At 39.1% G+C, this 26,349-nt stretch overlaps 2 protein-coding genes across 3 annotated transcripts in view; one reads left to right on the forward strand and one right to left on the reverse strand.

Annotated features, from left to right (window-relative positions):
- Window positions 1-693: 693 nt before the first annotated feature.
- On the reverse strand, window positions 694-1,734 carry LOC144664098 (uncharacterized). Its single transcript, XM_078525227.1, has one exon. It carries the CDS (start codon window positions 1,654-1,656, stop codon window positions 694-696), a length of 963 nt encoding a protein of 320 aa, XP_078381353.1. The 5' UTR covers window positions 1,657-1,734.
- A 4,761-nt stretch (window positions 1,735-6,495) lies between these two features.
- Window positions 6,496-26,349, forward strand: part of LOC144663978 (cell adhesion molecule DSCAML1-like) — a 29,037-nt gene continuing 9,183 nt past the window's right edge. Inside the window, exons 1-10 of one of the 2 annotated variants that reach the window (XM_078525074.1) lie at window positions 6,496-6,805; window positions 18,481-18,801; window positions 19,508-19,801; window positions 20,046-20,336; window positions 20,762-21,034; window positions 21,883-22,176; window positions 23,008-23,280; window positions 24,042-24,335; window positions 24,948-25,256; window positions 25,741-26,040. In XM_078525074.1, the coding sequence (XP_078381200.1) occupies window positions 6,733-6,805; window positions 18,481-18,801; window positions 19,508-19,801; window positions 20,046-20,336; window positions 20,762-21,034; window positions 21,883-22,176; window positions 23,008-23,280; window positions 24,042-24,335; window positions 24,948-25,256; window positions 25,741-26,040 (2,722 nt within the window). In that variant the 5' untranslated portion in view covers window positions 6,496-6,732. The remainder of the gene's footprint in view (window positions 6,806-18,480; window positions 18,802-19,507; window positions 19,802-20,045; window positions 20,337-20,761; window positions 21,035-21,882; window positions 22,177-23,007; window positions 23,281-24,041; window positions 24,336-24,947; window positions 25,257-25,740; window positions 26,041-26,349) is intronic. The other variant, XM_078525075.1, reaches the window with a different exon arrangement.

A 26,349-nucleotide genomic window follows, 5' to 3' on the forward strand; every position in this document is an offset into this window, starting at 1 on the left:
AGCAGTGTGAACGTGTTATTTATTGAAATAAGTGTACACCTGATTGAAGAAACGTTAACGCATGACAAGCATGAACCATAAACGATGCGACTCAAATGTTTACTGTGAAATCTGAAAAAACCATTCGTCGTCTGTGACAGAATGAACATTATAATAAGACTGGTTGCATAAATTGCATGTTGGTTGTATGTTTGAATCAAATAGAGTTGAATGCATACTGTAATATGAAGTTTGCGAGAAGTCTCGTATTAACAGACAGTTTTTATCGGGTTTCTACGTTACAATGCTGTATTACAAAACACAATACGCTGACGTAAACTTAGCGAGTTTGTGCGTTGTAATTGTAATACATGACACTACACTACTACGTTTATGACTTTGCGTACCCTCTTGTCTACATAAATTACAATACAATATTTGCATTGCACTTATTTTTTATTATTATTATTTAATTACAATCGAATTTTAATTGCATGGACTTTAAAGATTCCAGTCGCCTTATCACTCACAGACGCAGCATATTAGAGTGGTAATAAATATTTTCCGAGACAATTCTAGCAGAGTTATCTTCAATCACCGGCTGTCAGCAGCTTGTATTTATTATTGCACTGACTTTAGTTAGTTCTGGTTTTTCACACAAGGGTTACACAGTGTTACTCAGTGATAATCAGAAACAAGATTTAACAGATTAAGCTATAGCTTAATCTGGTGTAAATGTTTGTCTAGATCAGGAACAACCATGAAATACTTGTCCTCCCACTCGTCAGGTATATGAAATGCGAATGCCACGTTTTCCCATCTACGATACATGGGAAACGTTTGCCAAAGCCGTTCGGCATCAAGACGAGTAATCTCAGTTCCTGTTGCTTGTGGTTTCCAAACCCAGTTTCCATCGTCATCCCGTGTCACTACTGCTTCGTTGTCGACATCTTCCTCCGGTGTTAAAACTTTAGGATACGCTCTAAACATTCCAGCGCCGTTTGTTTGGCTACAAGCAAGAACTGCATGTATAACTTCCTTCTTGTAACTAAACGTTCCCAGTATTTTGAACTGCACCTTGCCGTGGAAGTGTACGCCATAACACTGACACAAATCGTCTATGTCATACTGAAAGTATGAGGATCCATAGCGCCATGGATTAGGGATGAAAGCATCAGAGGTGGCGAACTGATTCTGAAGTGTATCTTGGTCATCGCGTTCATCATGAAGGAAAGGACTTATAGCTTCTCCAAGAGTGTCCCTAACCTTGGTAATGTCATTTTCGTCAAACTTAGGACTCCACCAAGAGAACCTCGCTTTGATATCGTCTCCCTGTGAGTCTTCATCGATTTTCTTCATTCCACCTCTGAATCCTCCAGATCTAATAATCGCATCAGCCTTTGACTCTGTCGTGAAGTGTGCTAGATTGCTGATACACACATTCGTTCCTTCCCGTTTAAAGTCTTGTAGATGCCGCAATGATTTCTTATCAGAAGGCCAAAAACTATGGAAAGGATGACTGAAAATACACTCCGCCATAGTCGGAGATGTAATCATAGCAGTGCTTGGACTTTCTATTGAGATACATTTCGTTCCATTCACTTCGCCATTGGTCCTGTCTGATGTGCTTCTTTGGGCAAATTTTCTCCACGATTCCTGGGACATAAGCCTGTCCATCAAGCCACTGTACTTGCTCGCCCTCGGCCATAATGTTCACTGCTATGTGTGGGCTAAAAGATTCTCGAGAAGATCGCGGTACAGAAATGTAACTTAACTTCCGCAATGCGTACAGGTCTGAATTTAAATGAGCTGAAAGCACAAATTTCGTCTACGATGATGTAATGTGCAATCCGCTCAATTGCTATTCAATCTACAATCTCCAGTTATTTATTCTGTTTCGAATACCGTGACTATTGTCTTTTCTTGATAATTTCAAGAGTATTCCAGCGTTTTTATGTAAATATGCACTTATTATGTGGTTAGCTTCTAGATAGTCTTATCTCGCCCGCTCGGGATTGCCGGCTGTGTCCCACAAGAAAAAACCTTTATTACCGTGTAATAAATCCTTTACAGACCAAGCTTGTTCGTTCACATAAAAGTTAGAAATTGCTCTGCATCTTGGCAGCTCCTCTGCAGTTTGTTCTGCGTCTCCCGGGCAGAACTTTACCAACATCCAGCCATATTGACTTCACGCTTGGTCAATAACCCATGTATAATTTCTTTAGACTTGTGTACAATGCTGAAATGCTATAAAAAAAAGTTTTATAGATCGAAGGTTCTAGAAAATAGTACATTAAAAGTAGCGGCTCTTCGTTCAGTTTAGTGGTTATCTACAGCAGTGTAAACATGTTTTCGTATTGAAATAAGCGTGTACAAGTGGCCGTGTGCCGCACTTCGTCAGGGTAGTGACTGGCTGTTCAGTATGCTTCTACAGATTCGGCGTAACTTTTGTCGCGGAGTTCCCGCGAAGAACTGGGAATTAGTTATGAGGTCTAGTTTTTAGTCTGCCGTTGAGGCTGCCTTTTTTACTTGTGACTTTGAAAAACGTGTTTTAGCGAACGAACGACTTGTTTAGCGAACGATTCGGAAAAGGCAAGACTTAAGACGAATATTTTAGGTCTCAGGAACCCACTTACATTACTGATTGAGACAACGTTTACGTACAATACGTAAGGGGATCATGTTTGTCTTCACGGTACTGATGCGAGCAGTTCCCGAACCCAAGACCAAACAACAGAGTCGACATTCCTCGTTTCCAGCGGGTATTCTACGTAGTTACTGCATTCTCTAAAGTCACTTATTTTTACTACAAATAAATATATTGAGTTATGACCGGAAAATAAACATATCCAATGTTTCAGTGACAGTTAAAACTCCAGTCCTAACCAAAACTAGTTATGTCAGATCCAAGGGAAAAGCCATAGGAAGCGGTTCCCCTTTTAATATTAAAAAATGTATGGTCCAAAGTGCTTAAACAATCCCATCCTCGGAGACCCAGGGGCAGCAAGTCGGGACGACGGGATTTTCGGGCGAAAGTTGACAACAAGCTCGGGAGAGCCCCTGGGCACTTACTCTTACCGAACCAGTTGATTGGCCAGAAAATAGTTTTCTGGCCAACCAGCGAGGAGGACCAGCAGAGCGACACTGGCGTCTTCTTACATGAAGTTGTTTTCCTCATCGGCTCATCGTAGTTGCTTGGCCGTGCATCGGATGATTTTTCGTGGAGAGTCTGAAAAAAATTCATTGAGGTTTAGAAAATCGCAAACCGTAGCATCGCGCAAGGAAACAAATAACTTGTTGATAATTTTTCAAGGTGGACTTATCGAAGGTATCGCGATACACGACTTCTAGTTTCTTCACTGTTTACCATGTTGTTTTTTTATATTTTAATATACAACAAATTAAACAAAAACCCCTTTGTTTCAACAGTAAAAAATAACAATAGGTGACATCAGCGATGCGTGGCCCGTGCAACGAATATTTCCACAACGTGGGATGTTTCAGAAGACGTTCAACGATTGAGGAGAAATAAAAGGAATTGTTGTTTACTCGACTAGCTATTAAAAAGCGCACAACGGACAGTGTAGAAGATGGTAGTCGTGTCAGCGTATTTTTTTTCTCTAGATGAAAAATCATCCGTTCAATGGGCCGAGCAACTACGACGTCCTGGGGAGTTTATGAGGAAAACAACTTTGTGTAAGAAGACGTCAGTGCCGCTCTGCTGGTCCTCCTTGCTGATTGGCCAGAAAATCTATTTTTCTGGCCAATCAGAAGAAAGCAATTAGAACGCTTCAGGGACTGGTTCGGTAAGAGTAAGTGCCCAGGGGCTCTCCCGAGCTTGTTGTCAACTTTCGCCCGAAAATCCCGTCGTCCCGACTTGCTGCCCCTGGGTCTCCTAGGATGAAACAATCCCGCACCGGCTCCCAATTCGTTGGCAATAAAATTCTTATCATCCCATCGCCCTTCAAGCATCCTGGATCCTCCTCTGCTTTATATCACGTGAACAGGATCAGTGGCTGATTCAGACCTTACATGGACTGTTTGATTTACGAAGTGCTGTTTATCAGAAAGAGGAAGCGTAGCCTGAACACGCAATCGGATCGTCTATCCGCGCGAAACTATTTGCTTAAAAAAAAATTATATTAATGAACCACGCATCCTCAGTTTCCATTAGAAAATTTTCGGAAAAATGGAATACCTTATCACCGTATCATTTTGCTTTTTTGTACTATCACCATGTTCCTTGATATGGCTCCTCGATGAAATGCGCAGCTGTTCGACCAGTGGGAATGAAATGGAACGGTCCTTTCCAATGGAAAGTTTTAGATGTTACACATATTCGTCCGGTACCATTGTGTTTGTTGGAAAGTCGTACTGTTCCATTTGTCGAAAAATTCTCACCGTTTTTACTAAACAAATCGGGGAAGTGCTCGCGGTTGATGAACTAAAAAATGAAATAATAGCTAATAATAACTTACTACGCTCTGCGCATGTTTGGATGTTCCCACAAAATACAGCGGAGTGCGCATGCATACATATGAGACTATCGAATATGCTGAGTTAGTTCTTTCTTGAAATTTCTCACCTTTCAGCACATTCATACCGTGACGTGTTTGGATACCCGATCTTTTAGCATAGATTACGATTCCACTCGGTAGAGACCGACCGCACCCCCCAATTTTGTTAATCTCCGCTGCGCGTCGTTTTTCACTCTCTCTCGGTGGACGTAAACACTGCCTCTCGTGTTTGATATATTACATGAAAACTATTTTGCGGGGGATTGTCTCATTTTGGAAAAACACAGTGTTGTTTAAACCTCTCGAAGTCAGTATTCTTGTTTTGCTAAACGATTGTTTAGCCTCATAAGTGTATTTACAGCAGTCATTTCTCAGCCGGTTAGGGACAGCTTCTGGTAATAAACGACATTAATGAAGTTTTTTTATGGAGAAAAGCAATTTTCCCTTTTAAAATTGCAGCTGAAAGCATACATTATAATATTAAAGTTGCAAACAGTTGTGAAGACAAACAGCGTTTGTTAAATATGTTTAAAGAATACAAATTTTCGAAAATAGATTTCTGATTGCTTTACTTGATATAAACATACCCCTATTACTAAAATTCAAAGCTTTTAAAGCTGACAATTGACTGCAAGTAAGTCTATCGCCCACTTCACAAAATTATGCTGTATAGTGTTCTATGAATTGGAAAGGCTTATGGTAATCTATGGTAATCTAGATGACTTAAAACAAAAAGAATGCAACGATGTTTGAAAGCTAAATTGGCATATTTCCGCCTAAAAAGAAAATGGTATTTATAACAACCGGAGAAACAAACACTTTATTATAAAACTTCTTTGAGGAAGATTTTTCGGTGAGGTGTTTCGATGCTCTTTTTCTATGATTTTTTTTTTGTTTTTCTTTGCTTTAACAGCTAAACGCGGCTGAATAAACCACAGTCTTACGTAATTTAGTGAGGATACAAAAACAATTCAGCCACGATGAATTTAACACGGATGTTTGAGTGAAAACCGAAACCCACCAATTACTGACTTGTCTTCTTTCGAGTAGCATTTCCGAGAGAGAGTAACCGAGTTGTTTTCCTTTGTAGAAGCACGTTGTAAAACAAGTTCTAACAGGCGGACAAAACGAAGCTGTTCCACAGAAAAGCTGTCTGCATGCACTTTCCAGCTGGCTGAGAAAAACATTGAACCCAACTGGCTGGCTTTTTTGTAAGCAGTTTTCTTGCTTAATAAAGTATAACAGTATTGAATCTGATGACTCGTTCGAGAAATCGGTTTTTCTCAGTGAGCGGGAGTGCATGAAGAACAGCTTTTCTGTGGAACAGCTTTGTTTTAACCCCGTTTTGTCCTCCTGTTGACAATAGAGCTTTGTGCTCCTCGGTAATCAATACTCGAAACTTTGTCTGAGCAAACAAAAGCGCACGTTGTTGTTGATAATTTTCAATCGAGTGTTTTGAAGTCTAATATCCGTGCCTTTTTTTAACTCTTATCTTATTGTCTGCTATCTGCTTGGTACCTGCTGTATAAATTACGAAAAGCTGCTATGTTATTGCTTAAAAGCTCATTAATTCACACATCCAGGGCGTAAAAAGGCGTGAAAACTCATTTCGCCGAGGAAAAACACTAAATACCCTTAAGGCGCAAGTAAAGAGTAAAGATGGTTTCCGTACGAACTGTCTATCACTCCATCTCCATGGTAACAGTAAGAACTACTACGGCGTTCTTTTCATTGATATTTTCATTTTTTACCTTTGATGTAGTTTTAAATTAATATTTTGTTACGTGCTTCTATAATTTTGCAGCCTGATTGGCTGAAATTTTAAAAGCATTCATTCAACAGCCAATTAAATCGCCAGAAAGCGACAACATTCGCTGGGTCATTGTTTGTATGAATGGCGCACGTGGATAGCTGTCACCAACGGTGATGGATGCCGACGTGCCACGGGGTCCTTTGGCGGGCGACCCACGTGCTTCAGTGCAGACCCAGTTCACCTGTATAAACGCAATCTCCTTGATCCATATCTTCAAATTCTTATGTGGCCACAAGATGGCACCGTAAAAGGCAAACTGCCGCGAAAGGGCTTCCTCGAACGCGTCTCGCGGGAAAAACAAGCTGGAATGCAAAGGAGGAAATTAAAATGGCTTACTTCATCGAAAGGAGGAATTCCAGATTTTATTTAAGAAACGTAAAGTGCTTACTCTCTAGCGGGGGGATTTAAAAAAAATTCGGCAACATGTTGGCTGGTGGATTGTTTTTTATTGTGCTTTTGGGGAGCGCCGTGAAACGAAGGGACATCGCGACAGCAGGTATGTTGACGATGATTTTGAATATATTTAGAACAGAATGACTGCTCTGTTCTGTTTGTAGTAAATACGGTGAATGTGTCATTACACATTTTTACTAGTTCTCCCACGTGTAATGTCCCATAGCAGTTTAGAATAACAAACTTATTTAATTCCAGTTTAAGGAACAAAATGCCATTTCTCAAAATGAATACGGAAGGAAAATTTGAGATACTTGTCAGAGGGTCCGATAGTTAGAGTAAAATATTGCTCGCGAGAATCTTCTTTGAGGAAGTCGATCAGTTCTATTCGGCTCTGCGCCGTAATGACTCGCTTGGTGCTGTAGAATTTCATGATTTTTCAGAAAATTTAAAGGCACACATTACGTTGATTATGTTGAACGCTGAATAAAATTTAGCATCTCAAAAATTCGACTCGTAAACGCTTCACTCGAAACCGAAACAAACACATCACTGCTATTTTTGAATGAAAACAACATACATAAAATTAATAAATTTCCTGATAGCTGTCAGATGTGATAGCTCTCTTTCTTACAAAAGGCCCAAGCTACGGCACAACGCCAAAATATTTTTTTCTTTTATTTCGTTGTAGCCTTTTAATCTCTGTTCTCTCCGTTCATATTGATGCCAACTAAAGACGGCAACTTCATTCACAAGTACAACTCATGTTTGTTGCCATTTTGTCGCTAAATGCTCAAGACTTATTCTATGCATTTTAAAGAAATTGCGCAGGCATAAAGAATATCTTTTAAGGGGCAATTACATTAAGCCTGCAGAATAACTCAATGATATTTTTTAAATGGAATTTTATTTTTTCTCACAGAGAAGGGAACTAGTGAAATATTCAGAAAACTATTAGAAGAGGAATCGTCAACAGAACTTATATATCGAGCCATTAGACGGCTTGTATACATCTATTTAAAAATATGACGCTTTGGGAAAACACCAGAATTATTTCCTGAAAATATGGTTGTCATGGAATCGTATTATTCTTGGAAAAAATTTTTGGTTTAATTCTCGAGATTGGAAATTATTGTAAGAAAAATACATTTCACATGATCCATGTCAATTCTGGAGGCAGAAAAGTGAAGTATTGTCAATGAAGTTATGAACGATTTTCAGAGCTGTTTTTCACTGCTTTTAACATGCAAATAATATGAGCATTTTAAACCGCTGAGGTGCAAAGAAAAGCAAAGATATAAGACCTCGCAACTAGTTTTATTAATTTGTCCTATCTCAGACCATGCATGCAATGAATTTCAGAAATGAAGCAAAGCAGCTGTATTAGTGAATTTCTTCAAATTTTTTTATTTCCTTCGGCAAAGGAGATTTGCAGCGATTATCAGCGCGCTAGCATTTTATCTGTTTACTCTCGCGTTGAATGAAATAATGGACGGATAAAAGATATCCCCAATTAAAGGAAAACAGCAGGCCGATTTGAAGAAATAGGCCAACTGCTATGCTGTTATTTTATTGCAATTTAAAGAGAATTGCTCGACCGAAACTAAAATCAAATTAAATTCGAGGTTCGTAGTTATTTACTGACGTAAATCATATCTTACGCGCGATATTCCAGGCAGGTGAAGTCAATTTTCATATGTCTTGATAGTGAAGGCCTTTTTTACGCGAATAAATGCAAGCCATTTTCCTTATTTATTTAAGATCGATATTCAATCCAAATATGTCGAAATTGCCAAGAAAGCTTTCATTCAAATGACGGGCCAAGGTTGTCATATCTTTACTTCATTGTTCAAGGGAAAGGTTAATTGAAACGTGTACTAAAACATTCATGAGCTAGTCATTTGTAGTCATTTCGCGGGAAACATCAGAGGCGGATTTTTTTCAACCCATACGGACAAAAAAATGCTTTACCGTAAATCTCACCGTATATTTATAGAAATATATGTACTTTGCTTTTTATAAGGAATATCGTTTCCTCGTAAGTCTTTTTATCGCATAATTCTAGCTAAATTTAAGTGCTATCTCTTTTTTGTTTTTGTTTTAATATCTGCAGTTATCATCTTTATATTATTGGAACAAATAAAGGGAACCATGGAATATTCCACAGTTTTTTCGCAGGGGCAAGGGGAAATTTTTTTCGGTAATAGGAAATTTTCTGCAGAATTTAAAGAAAGCCTTTGTATTGTATAGAAACGGGATGAAGTTCCCCTTTTATTGAAAGCGGAAAAGTGGGTAAAAATTAAGTGGAAAGGTGTCTTAAAAGGATTGCAATCTATTTTGAGTAATTCAATATCATGCATTTACTATTAATTTTGTCCTCACAGTTCGACGAGTTATGTTCTACGCTTTTGAGTAGTTTTGGATATCCACTTTGACTGAAATTGTTCATTAATTTATGATGTGTGTGAGGTTTTATCAGTTCTTAACCATAGGTCAGAACATGTTATTCTCACAATAATCCAGACTTTTAATAAAGCTTCGGCGAAGCATGCATTTGCAATAAACTAGCTGATCACATACGAAGTAAAATCGATCGTTTGTGAAATGCATAAGGTGTAAACAGCCGCAAATATTCTGCTCACAATCAAGAAATTATATTTTTTTACGCAAAGTTTAATATCATTGCAAACTCAGACAACTGAAAACTATTAAATTTATTTATGAATTAACCCCGCCATCTGCCAAATTAATGATCAGAGTTAACAAACGGCATTCGAAAATCGAGTGAAACCGATCACATTTTAAATTTAGCAAGTCTTCTGTAAGGGTTTAGCCTTTTTGTTTTACCCCGAAGACAGTACAATGTTCATATTTTCATGGCAAGGACACGCAAATTAAAATAGAACTAGCGTTTTCTCATAATCATATATAGTCTGCTAAGCAGATTCGATTTTCCAAACGATCAAGTCAGTACCTTCTAGAATAAAATACATATGATAGTGCTTATAAAAATCACTCGTTTTCTCTTGTAATGCCTTGTACTAAATATAAACTCTTTTGTCTGTGAAGTTCTTCAAATCGCTGCATTTTTAAGTCCTGTATAAAGTTAGTGATATCTAAATCACCAGCTAAACAGAATTCCGTTAAAATGCATTCCATTTTACTTAAATATCGTTGCTAATTTTGCCTTGGTGTGTAAATACGCCGTCCTAGGTTTGATTTTGTAATGGGCATGAAATTTCTAGCAGACTTTGAACTTGATGCATGTATTTTGTCAATGAAGAAATGAAATTTGTTGTTTATAAAAATCTCGATTACTATTCCGGCAGCGTTGTCGAAGTAATTTGTACCTTATCGAGGTTATACGACAAAATCCTCTGAGCTTGTAGTTGACCGCAAAAATGAACACAACAAACCTTGGGTGGTTGACCAATTTATTCTTTCAAAGCAGATGTCCGCTCCGTGCCATTATTTTTTTCTCTTTTGATCAAGATTAGCGGCTAATTACAATTTATACCGAAAATCAAAACCGTCTTGCAGAGTGCGCTTTTAATAAATCATTACAAAAACACATGGTGTTTTTGTTTTTACAATGTGACGCATGGAAACCTTCCTACTTGCACTTTGCAATGGGTTTCTACTTCGTTGCAAAGTACTAACTTATAAACCTTTGAGAATTTGTTGTAAATCGCACATTTCTAACGAGAAAGGGTTTAGTTCATAACTGAAAAAAACTGAATGTGAAAAAGAGAATTTCAATTAGCTTGTACGGCAGCTTTCGTACACGCACTCACTTTTATGTAATAGAAGAAGTTCAAGGACAACTTTAAGGGGAACGCGTTATGGTAATTCAAAAGTAACACCTGATATAGTAAAGAAGTTAGCGCTTTTTCTTCTATTTAATTCAGTGTAAATGGTGTATCATCGTGAAATACAGTTTTTTTTTATTAGAATCCCAAGTCAAATAACTGTATGGTTTGACTTGTGATAAGTTCACGATCTGCAAATTTAAGATACACGGAAAATACTGACCGAATTCAAAGGTTGACCTTGTTAGAAAGCGCGCAGTATTTCTTTAACGGAGGTTTTCTTTTCGAAAACGGTCGTGTCAAATTTAAGTCCGCGGGAAAAGTGTAAAAGGGTGAATTGTAAATGAGTGGAAAGTGAAAACGCGACTGTGGTATTTTTTTACCAACGGTTGAATAGTCGATCTATTTATATGTCGAAACGTAATTATGAAAGTAAGACCAATATCACTGCTTATTGTGCACTTTCTTGTATGACGCGAGGTGTGCATTTGTTTATTTATAATCTTTTGAGTTTAAATTTCTACAGTTCTTTATGATATAACTTTCTTCTGATGTTGTTTTCTCGGCATTGCGTGCAAATACGGTCTCCCATTTTGGTAATTTACCTGTTTTTCCGGGTATTATGCACGATTTACACCATAAATAACAGGCTGAACTGGGTTTCTTCCGTCAAGAATGCCAAGTTCATCCATGTAACACTTCTGTCAACATGTGCTCGTTGGAAACTCCGCCGAGCTGTACTCACAAGTGCACAATGTTGCGGACACAAATGTTTCCCTGTTTGTCCGCACGGGCAACATTTATTGCGAACACAATGAATTTGTGTCAAATTCTATTCATTTTTTCAGGAATTTTTGTCCGCAAAATATGTTTCCCCGTTTGCTCGCCCAAGAAAACATAATGAGCAACAATGTGTCCGCTACAATGTGTTCCAAAATAGCAATTGCTTTACCTAACCCTTTTAATTCAAGGGTGTAGAAATAAAAAATAAAAAATATATATTCTTAAGAACTGACAAAATTAACACGCGGGCAATACTCGCTATACAGTTTCGTCACGAACGCAGAGTAATTATAGTTTTTAATATGTCAGCGTTATTTTGTACATACAAGTTAGTAGTAAAGTTCAGTCAGATTTTCAGCAAAGAAATCGAGGTAAAAACTAAGAATATTCATCAATCTAGTCTCTGACTTAATGTTCAAAGCATTTCTGAAACTCGATCGATTTAAAGTAGGTTAACTATAAAATTTCGGCTTCCGTGATACAACGTGCTTGAAGAGAACCAAATCGCACAGGTGTGGGGACAAATTAGCCAAATGTTTACGAAAAAGTCACGAAAACTGACCATTACGACAAACTTGTCGTGTTAAAAACATTTGCTATGAAATGAGAAGCACGAAATGTTCTGCTGGGGGGTATTTGGCGTTAATCAGAAAGTTTGGCTACGGAAGCCAGAGTCAAACTATTGTTTTTTTTTTCGCTGTTTTACGCATTCAACATGAATTAGCACTATAGGGGTACAAAAACGTCTTTAAACTTCGTATCCATGAAAGGTCTTTTTCAATGTTGATTTCAGTATACTTTGACTATTATAAGATCTGTCCTATCTCACTTAAAGAACCAGGCATACCATAAAATTTTCGCAAGAAACGTTTAGTACAAAAACAAAAATTGTTGACGTCTTCGTATGATTTCAGTTGAGTCAGAGGCCGCGTCCACGATCAATATGTTACATCGGGTGGTGTCTCTGTCACAAGTTTTTTTTTATTTTACATGCTAACCTCTAGCAATTTAAACTGTCTACTTGCCTTAAATAGGCCCCTTACTTCTTAACACATTCACAGCGCCACTGTACAGCACCCAAAGAATCTTTTACTTTTTTTAAATACAGAGGTGTAAAAACGAACTTTATTGAAATAAAATGTCAGTTCAGCAGAATCGACTGATTTATTTTAGATTTGTATGTTTACAGTAAACCACAAGAAGTGGAGATTTATCTGAGCTATGAACTGGCCACAAATGTTGTTTAGTCTGTTTTCGTTTTGTAAAATTATATTCTAAAAAGACGAATCCACAATATTGCTTTAAGAACAATGTGAAAACCATGTTACTTCTTTGCATGCTTTTGACCCTTAATTTTTCTTGAAAACAACACTGAGATTTCAGTCCTCGACATTGCATCCCCGTGCCAAAGGAAGTTTTACTGAAAATAAAAATAAAAAGAGCACATTCATTTTGACGTTGGTAGAAATGAAATGCTATAAAGCAAAGAATATAAAGTAAGCAAATTTATTTCATTGCACTACAGTATTCAGTGACATTACGACACCTTCTGTATATTTAGAACATTCGTCGAAAATAAGCAAGGTCATCACAACAAAATGAAAAGCAACGTTTTAGTATATGGAAAATTTCGATACAAAAATTGTGTTGCGACGGCCTACAGACATTTAAACCCTCGACTGGATCGACCGATAATGGGAAATAAGAAGTTGATAAGTCCACCTACTACACTGAAAAAGATCAGAAAAATAAGCTACACTTTATGCCGTGTAAAGATTTTGAGGCTTTGTAGCATACATGTCTGATTAAATATTATCTACCTACGCATGTATAACTATAGACAAGAACTGTTATGACACTCGGGGATTTGAAAATTTGTGTTTCAGGTTTATGAGTGAAAATTTAGATAGAAAATTGTTGAATAGTTACTCTAAGCCCGCTAAACAGAATCGCGTTGTAGCACGTTGTAAGCTGCAGTGATATTCTCAACGAATGTAATATATTTAATTTCAACCAAAAACCTGTCTCAACTCCCATTAAGCCTCCGGATGTAAATCTTCAAGGTTGAAACCCTTTACTAGTAATTCAGACCAGCATAAAAAGATCTCTGAAATGATTAACCTATGGGAATTAAAAAAGACGGGAAAGTATTTAGTTTTCAACAGGCCAGTTTACGGCACATAAATCGATCTGGATAATACGAAAGTGTTCGATAGAGCTACGTTTCTACTATGAAAAATTACTTTTGTATTTACGTATCAGTAAAAAAAATTCTGAACTACCTTAGCTGTGAATCTTAAAATCTCACTTAACAGACGAACCATAGAAAAACAAATACAAAAATAAAAAAATCGGAGAAAAAATAAGATATTAAAATAAAGTTGGGCTTGGAGTAATTCATATCAAGTGTTGCATCATTCGGCTTGCATCAGCTTGTTGGCTTCGTGAGTTTAGTTTTATCGAAGACCAATATTACTCAATTTAAACATCAGGTTGTTTTCAGTCCGTTATTCAAGAAACGTTTTCTTCAATCAGGCAAAAAATAGCCACAGAACAGTTGTCGACTTAAACTGCTCAAAGCAAAATGCGAGAATAGAGATTCGATAGAGATCCTCTTCCTTGTCGTTCTCGTAAACATCCTGTCGGCTCCGTGTGAAGACCAGTGAAATATCAGAAAATGCGATGTACATTGAAGAGTCGATGTTCTCATGCCGCTTGATGAAATAAAGCCACGGACAAAGTTCAGTTATCTTAAGATGTCAGACCCATAGCATTCTCCGTAGTTTTCGACATGGCCGCCATTCTGTTATTAGCTAATCATTTCAGTTCAAATGTATTCATACATTTCTTTGGCAATTCCACAATGCTGGTCAATGCTGAGGCCGGAGCGACTTTGACAGAAACGTCTCGGCCCGTAAAACTGTGGGATCACAGATTATAACAACACGAGTCTTCGATCAGCAATTCTTGTTTTTTTCTACTATGTACCTTCAAGGATAATTAAATATTCCATATAACGAATTCGTGAAAATTATAAAAAAATTCAACCAATATAAGTGTCTGCTGTGGCCTTTCTCGCGTCTTCAGCGGGTTTTCTCCTAGCTTTTTTCGATCCTGAGTGCATCAGCTGTATTCTTGCATCCCATGCCATTTAAAAGCCCAACGGAGCACCAACCTTGAACTGTACAAGCTCTACGCTTGTTTGCTTAATCCCTAAACAACATGGCCGCCAATAAAGACTACGAACAGTCGGTTTTTCTTTTTATTCCTTTGAGCGTGAACCTTAGCTTAGAAAGCAGGGCGCGAGTGTGAAACTGTGTGCCCGTTGAAAATCTGGCGTTTTCTAAATTTCCCAAGGCCATTTTCCACTCGCGCGACTTTTTAGCTTCACGCTAGCTCGACGGACTAAAAAAAGAGGACTGCTAGCAATCTACCGCCACCTGAACTTTGAGCTTGCTTGCTTTTTCACCTTTCCTGAATTTTCACAGATGGACGTCTCATCACTCAGATACGTTTTCTTTTGGAAAATATGAGCATTCAGCTACCGCACGTACGCTTTATATGTTTACTCCATTGTTCGAAATCCTGTGAAATCGTGACTAGAATTTATCAGCTAGCACGTACGCTGTATATCGTTTGGAGACTTGAGTTTTCATTATTCTCGATCACCTATTGCTGCCGCCAAAAACACGAGAGAACAAAAGAGAAAAGAAACACCCAAGTGGCGGCGGGACCGGCGAGCGCCCACGAAAGCAGGGAGGCAAACGGCCGCGAGGACAGGAGCAGAGAACACGGAACCAACGCACACAGGGCACCGGCAGAGCAGACACCACAACACACAAACGAAGCAGCACGGGGGGCCCACACGCGCACGGCACCAGCGACACACGACGGAGAACCAAAAGCCGAGACACACGACGGGCAAGACCAGAAGAAAAGCAGGCCAGGAAGAAGACGAACAGAAAACCAAGAATAGTGCCGGTCGGCTTCAGCGAATTGAATTTGTTTCGGTCAATGCAATGATGCTAGCCCTTGAAATCAGCAGTTAAATTTTTTAATTACTAGAAGGCATACTTTACCAAGAGTAGGATGTATAAACTGCAAGGTCTAGATAACAACTTTTATTAACTACGTGACGATGAGATAACTACAAGTAAATATTCGAATATTGAAAGAACAAAGGTGTCTGGTTGCGAAGGTATAGGCAACCAGACAAGCGCGGCGAACAAAGCATTTAGTTATAAGGTTTCTAAGTTTGGAATATTGTTCTTTTGTAACTCTTGATTTTCGAGCTATATCTCTCGTGTGTTTCATCAAAATATAACATCGTTGAATATTTACTTCTATTTATGCATTTGTAGCAGAAGACCAAAGATCCCGTCCTTCCGAAAGAACAACTAATTAAAAACCACCTCACGTACGCTTCATAAAACAACCCAAATGAAAGATATTTTTAAAAATCGATATTTCTATTTACCCCACGGCTGGCAAACGTATCTGTCAAAGCCACACCTGTCAGAGGGACTGCGAATTTTACAGCGTTTTTTTAAAATGATACGATAATCCCGAAATAACGAGCGGATCTAATTTTTCTTTTCGTCAAAACACGCAGTTCTGAATGTGTTTTACAAAGCGGCAATATATTTAAATACATGTTTATTCCCTATTTCTGACTTTATTGTATGTCTAAAATAAGCTAAAAATATTCTTATCAGGAATAAGACTCAGCTTTTTCTTACCCTTAAAAAGACGTTCACAACGAATTTACGGCAGGAAGGCTAAAACCAATCGATGGCACTGAGGACATTCGTTAAGTCCACGAATAACGCAGCCAGTGGCCAGTGAGAATCAAGACAAATATTGACTACAGACAAGCGCGGAAAAGCACTTGTGAGCGAAAGAAAATTGCATTTGCGCTTGCATGTGATTGGCTGAGAAAGAAACCTCTTTGCTCTGAATGGCTATGGCAATTTCTACAGGAAAGCCCACGTTTTTCAGTGTTTAAATGTTTTGCTGAAAAAAATTAAAATAGTAGCAAAGCTACAAAGGCGAACCTCACGCGACCACCTAGATGCTCGGTGAGGGTAAAAGGCGGAATGAGTTTGCGGAATGGCATGTGGCATGACTTGCGGAATGGCATAATTATGCGGAATGTAATTTACGCGGAATGACTCATTGACATAAATTTTACTGAAGAGCGCGCCAATTTTTAAAGAACAGCCGCTTTATTAAATACTGCGGGCTTAATGATGACAATCGATTGAAGATAGCAGTCGTATGATGTCTTCTTCACGGACTCTACGAAAAATATTTCGGCGGCCAGTGTTTCCCCAATGCTAAGGATTTCCCATTCTGTGGACGGTTAATCGCTTTTAGTCAAAAGATAAAAACAGCGACGAAAAAACATCCGACCGTAGATCTTTATACGAACCGAAAAATGCCTCGGATACATCTTTGTATTAATATTCATGTAGCGGTTATTAATACTGTATAAGTTAAACAAAACATCGAGACAGAAAGTCCAGTTTTGGCGGATGTCATCTCAGCCTCAGTAAGTACAGGGTACAAAGCAGAGAGATTACGAACACAACAGTGTATTTGTTTCATTAGAAGTCTACTAGCCTTGCTTTTCGTTAGTCTCCTTCGCAGCCGCTCGGGCTGAAATCACGCAACGCTCCCGGTTCGGCTCGAGTGCCGGGCTGCGCCGAAGGAGACTACCTTTTCACCTCCCATTATGAAGACTATATAAACTCAGTGGAAGACTTGAACATTAACTTAAAAAAGCGGCAACCGACTGCCGATCGAGTAGAGCGAAACTTTCATATAGTGACTATAGTCACTGCACGGTAAAAACAAGCTATCGTTTTTCAAATCTAGCTCGCATTGCAGATTTACCGATAAGGCAGATAAGGAATCCGGCGAGTAATTATCACTGCCTACTTGTTGTGAATACTTGGCTTTCTCTTAGGAAAAGAAAATCATTCGCTAAACATACATTTTATTTTACCGCAAAGATCACGAGACGCACATCGATAAAATCCACTGCGGTGTAAATAGTGTCACACCAGCGGAGAAGCCGTGTCACGATCTTTTCATCGCTGTAATAAAAAGCTAGAAATATACCAAAAGTAGTTGTCTTCAATGAAACCACTAGCATTTTCCCACCCCTAGCAAGTTTTGATTTAGAAAGAAACGATTCCTGGAACAAGACAGTGACACGGTCACACATTATTTCGCGGGCGACTAACAACACGTCACTTGCTTTCATTTATTTTAATGCGTTGTCTTTTTAAAAACTTCTCTTCAAATAGGTTGAACTTGACAGTTGTGTGTCTTGCCTTGAAGTACGTAGCTTTAGAACGAATATCGTTTTGTATTTTGAGGCAAATAGACGAGAGTTTTCATTCATGTTAACAGAACTACTCACACTGTACTCCGGCCAACGCCAGCTAGTCGATAATTCAAGTCCTCGGAAGCGTCACGGCAAATAGCGAAAATAGTTTATCTGCTTCTGTTCGGCGTAAATCGGTGATTTGAACGGTGAAATGATCTTTACAACGATGTTCTATGGAAGTTTCCTCGTCCATACTGCTCAGTCCTTGATTGTTTGAGCCAGCAGTATTTAACAAGGCGGCTTCTCTTTTAAAATTTGGCGCGCTTTTTAGTATAATTTATGTCAATGAATCATCCCGCGTAAATTACATTCCGCATAATTATGCCATTCCGCAACTCATGCCACATGCCATTCCGCAAACTCATTCCGCCTTTTACCCTCACCGCTAGATGCTTGCTTGTCAGAGGGTGGTCCTGCACAGGAGGTAGACCTCTGCGGGAGGTATTCGCTTATTGGAGGATGATTGCCTTCGGCAGATAGTTACTTATCGTGGGATGGTCCCTTGTGGGAGGTAAACATGTTTCAGCATGTTAAGATACAACTTTTTGAAAAGTTAAAAAATATTCTCCGGAGCTGTTTCAGAGCCACCTGAATATTTTGAAAATTGTACTGTAAACATATTGTTATGCGAGTGGAGAAATTGGGAACTTTTGTACACATTTGTCATTTACAAGACGTGAGATAGACGTTTGTTTGTCTTTACTGATATTGTTACGTAAATCATGATGCAATGCATGATTTTATCTGGAAATAATGCACTAACATAATGATATTTGTTCTATCAACATGTAGCTGAAATTCCCTGGGCCCTACGTTTTATAGAAGAGCCAGTGGATACCCAGTTTGCGCACACTCGGTCAGCAATACTTAACTGTAAAGTGGAAGACAGACCAAAGGCTACAATCACGTGGAAAATCGCACGCACCAATCACGTGATCAACAGTAACATCACTGGCATACGTCACATCTTGCCCAATGGCTCCTTATACTTCCCTGCCTTTACTGAAGACAAGTTCAGATTATCTGTGCACAAAGCTGATTATCAATGCGTTGCGAAGAACAATGTTGGAAACCAGTTTGAAATTATCAGTAGGATAGCCAAGCTACGAGCAGGTAAGCAGTTGGGAAGGGTATGATGTTGGATAGAGGGGGAGAGTGGGGCTTAGCCTACCAGCCAAGCTTCGGGCGAGTAAACTGAGGGGGGGGGGGTTATGGGAATGGACAGAGGGTAGGGTAGGGAGTAGCCTGGTAGCCAAACTACGAGCAGGTAAGGGGAGGGGTGGGTATGGAACTGGATAATCGGTAGAGTAGCGCGTAGCCTGCAACCCAAAGTTTCTTAAACTTTAAAGTTTAAATCGCACCCAGCTCATCCTCACTCACTATCGTTTCTTGACTGAAAAGGTCAAAGTGAAATCGTGTTTAATAGCACTCGCAACTCATAAGAAATGAGATTACGCCTGGCATGGCTCCGCTTCTTTCAAGAGTCAGTGAGCAACGTGATCCATCGATTAAATCAATAACTAGTTGATAAATGTTACGAAACCAGCTACGCTCTTCAATAGATAGAGGTATTTTTTAAGTGCACAGTGGTGCATTCAATAAAAAGCTGGGTTTTAGATTGGAAAAGATAAATCCTTGAAAAATTTTCCCGAAATAAAAAGGCAAAACGCGTCCTTTTCATGGACAGAGCAGATGCAACTTCAAGGCAATGAATGAAATTTAATTTATACGGAACCGCTGTTCAAAATAATTACTGGCTATGTTGTTAATTTGTTAACATACCTAGTTCTAATTTGTATCCTTAAATTTTCTCTGGTAGTTATCATTCAGCCGTACAAGATTTACGCACAAGACACCTTTGTAATTCGTGGAAACACGGCTGTTATCAAAAGCGTGATCCCGCAGCACGTGCGTGATTATGTGCGTGTGTTATCGTGGCATGACGGGCTCAAGGTAATCGCGTTACGAGGCAAGTATTACCTGATGCCATCCGGGGACTTGGTCATTACAAACGTGAATGATGACGAGGGGAAGTCTACGTATTACTTTACAGCCGTCAATATTCTGACAGGAGAGAAGCATTTTAGCAATCCAGCCAAGCTGTTTTTAAAAGGTAAGGACAACTAGAGGTAACGGCGGCATACGGGGCAAAATCGTAAGATACATACAGCCAGCTTGTAGGTGTCTGATTGATTGATTGATTGATTGATTGATTGATTGAATGATTGATTGAAGCTGAGATACATAAGCTCTCGCGTTGTTCTGGGCCCACAGTCCACATGAAATATCTTAACGTGGCTGTCATTGTCTTAAAAAGTGTAGTTTTCAGTTTACTATTTTGTTGCTAATCTTTCTAGGGCAACAACCTTCCCCTCCCAGGATACTTAATAAAGCATTCAACATCACAGTACAGGAGGGGGAGTCGACTAAGCTGCAGTGTGCGGCAGAAGGTTACCCAGTCCCTAGAGTGGAGGAATACGCTTGGAAGAAGGACGGAGTTCCTATACAGATGGGACATCACTTTTCAAGGTTTGCCGGCGGGAGTCTGAGTATTGACAGGGCGCAGTTTGCGGATCAAGGGCTGTACGAGTGTGCGGTGAAAAATTCCAAGGGCTCCGCAAGCCTTTATATGTACCTTACTGTGCTGGGTAAGTATGAACAATATAGACTTGTGAGCTGTTCAAACTTCGCCACGCATGCATTTGATACACCGTCAGTTGGAAGAAAGAAGCGCGGACGCGGCGTCCCCATTCCCTCCTCTTTCCCCCTCATTTGCATAATTTCAATTCTTCCGGTCGCGCGTAGCATTTTAGGAGCAAAAAACCGACTGCTCGCAGTTTATTTCATTTAAAGTCTTGTTTTCATTTTGGGTGTCATTCAGTTGTGGGAGATTCGGGGCTTAAGGCAAATTGGTTGAAGTAATTATAAAATTGGCAAAGTTACGCGTTTTATTCTAAGCCAACGGATATAAAATAAGCAACTATCTCTTCAGCAAAGATGGGAAAAAACACCGCTACAAGTCACAATCATGGAAGAATCGATTTACTGAAACTATTTTGTTTCAATTCCAAAGTTCCCCTGAAATTCGTTGCCCGACCCCGAAGGAAAGTCGCGGCAGTATCTTCAACTTTAGGATACATCATGGAATGTGAAGTGACCGGGCAACCTAAACCCAACATCACATGGCTTCTGAATGGCAAAAGATTCACAGGCGATGATAGAATCAGCATCAAACCAAACAGACTTGAGTTTGCAGTCATCTACAGCAAAGACATTGGTGTGTACCAGTGCATCGCCGACAACGGTCGGGAAATGGTGCAGAGTAGCGCCGTACTCATCACAGCAGGTATGTGCGCGCGCATCGTCATCCTCACTAAGTTTTATGGGATATGTGGTAATGAGTAACGTTCATGTTGTGACATCACTTGTCAATCAATGTTTCAGTATTTGCATGGGGTTTAAAGTAATTTTATCGTCAAAACTAAGAAAGTCTCCAAGAAGACTAAGGTAAAAAAAATCACCAAGTAGAGGTTTAAACGTTCCTTAAAGGAACTCAGTCACGGACAACTCGTTTTGAAAAAAACTGGCAAGTTTTTTCAAGTTGTCAGTCGTAATCCCTCTTAATTTTCGTCAGACGAAACCATCCAAGGTTATTTTCGGGTTTTGATTACTCCTTTGTTGTTTTCCTACATTACACAACTATTATTTTGAGGTTTCCTTCAATTTGGACGTAATCAGAAATATGACTCAAAATATCGTGACCATGGCCCTTTAATTTTACTCGGATTCCTTAGTTCTTTCAAAAAGGAACACGCCAAGAAAGGATTATATATATCATAACAATCGCTAAGGGCCGGTAATGCTTATATAACGAGCATAATAAGCAATAAACAGAAGACCGATCCATTAGACGTGGAGAAATACGCAGATCGAGATAATATTGAAAACGAATCGCTGAATATACAAATTAAAAAATACACATTTGCTGATTTGGGCAAGTGTCTATATTATGCGAATATAGAAAGTCCGCAAAATTTGAAAAACTTCTCAATGTGAAAGTTAATGGAGGGAAGGGTGCAACGCCCTCAACCCTCCCCCTAGATCTTCCCAAGTTTAAACCTTTTGTGTCAATCATTGCTGCACATGCGCATTATGCAACTACAGTCTTTAATTCAAAACTTTCCGTTTTATCAGAACGCAATCCATCAGTAACCTCAAGTGCCCAGCAAGTTGTTCTGAAACAAAAAGAAAGTTTGAGTGAATGGTGTAGAGCTTACAGCCAATCAGAACCTGAGATCACGTGGTACCTAGATGACGAGCAAGTGCATGATGGGAATGGATATACTATCACGTCCACACTGCTGAGCGAGGGCACGCAAAGCACGTTGAAAGCGGATAATATGAACGTGAAGAAGAGCGGGAAGTACAAGTGTGTCGCTTGTAATATTGGAAACTGTACATCTCAAGTGATTCATGTCTATATTGACGGTGAGTACTGGGAACAAGTTCTCATCATTTTCTTTTTATTCGCTTGTCTAGCGCCTTTTGATGGAAAAAGTATCGTATTTAATGTGGCATTCATATCGGGTAGACCTAGTCCTTTACTTAATTGGATAAAATGTCCGACTTGAAGGTTTAATTCGTTTTATTTAGTGCTTTCTAAGGAACAAGTTAAATTGGTAGCTTCTATTTCTTCGTTATAACTTAAAACTAAAAATGACATTGTTAATATACCAGTTGTACAAGCGAAGTACTGCGAATGTTTGATATTTCTAGCTGACGTGCGCGTTATAACTTTTCCATGCCAATATTTTTTATCAAAGTTCCTAGGTAACTTAAAGATGATTTCCAGTCCGTACTGCGCAATCTCCGCCTGCAATGTTTGTGAGTCTCACAAACAGAAGAATGTTTACTAGCAAAAAAAAAAATTCCGGGACAAAACTTACCTTTTTCTTCATTATTAACGCCAGATATCCTTGCAAAACAATAATAACGAGTAAAAGAAGCTCGACGGTATTTCAAACGGACGTTTTAGCCCATCGTGAATTCTTGAACGAAACGATCCGTAATGGCGAACTGAAAAACTTCATGTACGCTATCACCGAAGTGTAACGTTTCAACGAATTCAAAACAAAGATGAAAACAAACCCTGAGTCTGCGCAGTACGGACTGGAAATCATCTTTAAATGTCTAAGTTTGAGTTAACTTACTGGAACTAATATAAATGGCGAATAAAAGTTATCGAACTGATGAATTACGGGTTGCTGAGATTTTCAAACATTCCATTTTTAGTGAAATAACGACATTTTACTGATTTAGGTACAACGAACATAACCTCAATACCACGTGACGTTAACGCGACTCGTGGCCAGTCCGTTCAGCTGCCGTGTGTAGCGAAAGGTTACCCAGTTCCAGCCGTGACGTGGTCCAAAGATGGAGCCAGCATTCCGTTTGACCAGCGGCAGTCCGTCTCAGACAACAACACTCTTCATATCTCTAAAGTGCAGAAAGGAGACGCTGGTCGGTACAAGTGTACAGCGGTTAACAGTGATAATAAAAGAGACGAAGGTTATGTCGTTGTTACAGTTTTTGGTAAGTGGCGCTGAATTTGCTGCATATTGAGATGTTGGGCTGCGTTTTTCCTTTATTTCTCAGAGTAATTATTTATGTAAAGCTAGATTGGTCACCGCCGCTTTAAGCCATTTGTGTACAAGCATCTGAAAGTCGAGCCCCTTTATACCTGGGAAGATGGGCGGTCACTTTTCTCTCGGAAAACCCGTCAAAATTTGCCAGTCCGCGGAAGAATACAAACGCGCACAGAATGGCTACAAAACGTACTCAACGGTTCAGTTTCTGAACATCCAATACCTTGGTCAAAAACAGCTGTTTCATGCAACGAGTGCTTTCCGCACAAGAAGCTACAAGAACTACCTGAAACGCTACTTTAAATGTGGAGGAAATCACATTAAAAAACAGCTCCTTACTGATAACGAATAAAATATTTGGGTCCTTACCGAAACTATAACCTGAATACATCTAACAGGACAATTTAATTGCTATTTTCTGACAGTTTAGATAATAAATTGTTCAAAATTGTAGTGTATTTTGTTTATTATAAATATCAAAAGATTAAGTCTTAACGATTGTAGGCACTGTAATGGATCACAAATTATGGTCTTAAACTCGGGTTTATGTTCCCTAAGGCGACTAGAAGTACCGCTTTTCCGTGTTACGTTAAAAAATGGATATTTACGAGCCATGCTAAACTAAGTGTACTCTCACGTTTGTTTAATTTTAAGTTTTCACTGTACGTTTACAACTTAACAGTGTTTTGCTTTTTTTCTCTCTCCCAGAACTCCCAAATCCCAAAGTTACCCCTCAACAAGAATGGCACGAAGGAAGTAGAGGCTCTCTCATTTGTTCTTCAGCCACTGGTGACGGGTCGGCAGGATCACTGAGCTTCAGATGGCTGAAAGATGAACGTGATCTTTTTTCTATACCTGGCGTTATTGGAATCCATAATCCCATAGCTGGAATGAGCATTCTTGCACTTGAAAGCCTCGCCGCGGGAGACTCGGGAGAGTATACATGCATTGCGAGCAACAGAGCTGGAACAACGAGTGTGACCGCTGACATGGTGGTTTACGGTTCGTGTTCCTGCAAGTTCATTTCTCTAGAGAGCTATTTAGGAAATTTATTAGAATATAAATGGTTTAATGTAGCTAATTGCGTAATCGTTTTTCTAGTTTTTCGTTTCCGGGAAATTGTTTCATGGGTTCTTAAATTCTCTATTGCCTATAAATTGTGTCTTAAATGGTGTAATGTAACGTTCTGCTGAGAAAGGTTTTGATTTTTGGAGATTTGTGACTATATATATAGTTACTTTTTGCGTATAACGTTGCACCTAGTGAAAAGAAACCTCAAAATATAAAGAATTTAGTAAGATGGAAAACACCAAAGCGGAACAATGATGGTTCAAGGAACGAACTTTAAAATTTTTGGCGAAAGTTTAAAAATGTACAATCCATGACAAGGCTTTTGCGCACGGCCACGCGGCTAATTTTGTTGGTTACGTTAGTTTCAGTCACTGAATGTATTAGCTTTTCGACGGTGTTTACGATAACCACAAAGTCAGAAATTCTAGGAAAATGTTTCCCTGAGATTTCAATAAGTTTGAAAATCTCTCATTTTGTGTAAAGGTTACTAGCTGCAAACCATTTTCTGATAAGATCAAAACATTTTTTTTTTCTCTCCTTCAGTGCCACCAAAATTCCTCCCAGAATCTGCCAATCATCAGCAACCTACCACTCAACAAGTCCTCAAAACCTACACAACCTACTTGACATGCCTGACATCCGGGACACCGCCTGCGCGTATCGACTGGTTCAAGTCAGTGGGCGGGAGATTTGACGCAGTGCCAGTGGACCAGCCTCGCTTTAAGAAAATGGTGAATGGAACCTTGGTCATAAGTAACGTGAGCGATGAAGACGATGGAGAATACTTGTGTACGGCTTATAATGCAGTCAGCGACAGACGGATCAGTCGGAGAGTTCGATTGATAGTTCATGGTATGAAATACTTACTACTGTAAAATCTCCGTTACGCCCCACCCCACTCTAGCTATTTTCCCTCTCTTTTAAGCCTCCCTTATACAACTTTAACTCTTTTAACCTTTCCCCTCAAGTATAGTGTGATGCGTATTTTCTTTATTTTGATAACCGTCTCGTACTTAGTAAGTCAACAGTTTGTCAACTGTGAATTGAATTGACCAATTACAGTAAAACATACCATATAGCAATTTTGTCAAGTCTGAGATTTGCACAATGTCATGCATTTAGTAGTCCTAAGAGCAAGAACGATTTCAAAACAAACAAAACAAAAATGGAAGAATTATCTTTGTTGTGAAGAATTTCAAAGATAAACGCTTTAATATTGTGATTACCAACGGTCCTCTTCATGTGATACTTGACAGCTACGTGCATATACGAGGAGGCCTAAACACATGTATGCATTGCGGACGTATCTTTAATTTGTTTTGTTTATCTTGTCCAGCAGTGCCAGCCACCATCGTGACTGCGCCCGCAAACACACCGGCCAAGGTGTCCGATGACGTCACGATCACGTGTGTAGCAGTGGGAAACTTGCCAATTGTCTTAACTTGGTTTAATGGAAGCAGACAAATGTCGGACAACTCTAGAGTTACCATAACAGATAATGAGGAAAAAGAGTATTATAGGGTGAACAGTACGCTAGTTGTCGAAAGACTTGTTCTACAGGACACCAGGCAGTATTCGTGCAGGGTTACCAACCAGTATGGAAGTGATACAAAGACGTTTCGAATCATAGCTCAACGTAAGAATTTACTTGACATTTTTTTGTGACTTTTGCCTACTACACGTGTGAGGATAACTTGATTGACAGCTTGGTACTTTTTTCCTGAGCTGAAGGTCCGTAAGGTGTAATCTCTTACTCCCTGAAGTTTATAATGTGTGAAAATAGCACAGCAAAGTCTATGCTGGGTAAACGACTGTCAAAGATTTTTTGGCACTTTTCATACAAAGTGACTATTATCGCACGGAACATTTTTGACCATAATTCTTGTATGGGCGGAAAGTTGTGACGATTATATTGGCGGACGTTTTTATTTTTTGAAAAAAAGCT

This window comes from Oculina patagonica, chromosome 8 (assembly GCF_052425735.1).
Source record: "Oculina patagonica isolate OP01 chromosome 8, crgOcupat, whole genome shotgun sequence".
Classification (NCBI taxonomy): Eukaryota; Metazoa; Cnidaria; class Anthozoa; order Scleractinia; family Oculinidae; genus Oculina; species Oculina patagonica.

Bases quoted from the DNA above. Each gene is read 5' to 3' on its own strand.
- LOC144664098 (XM_078525227.1), bottom strand. From the start codon at position 1,656: ATGGACAGGCTTATGTCCCAGGAATCGTGGAGAAAATTTGCCCAAAGA.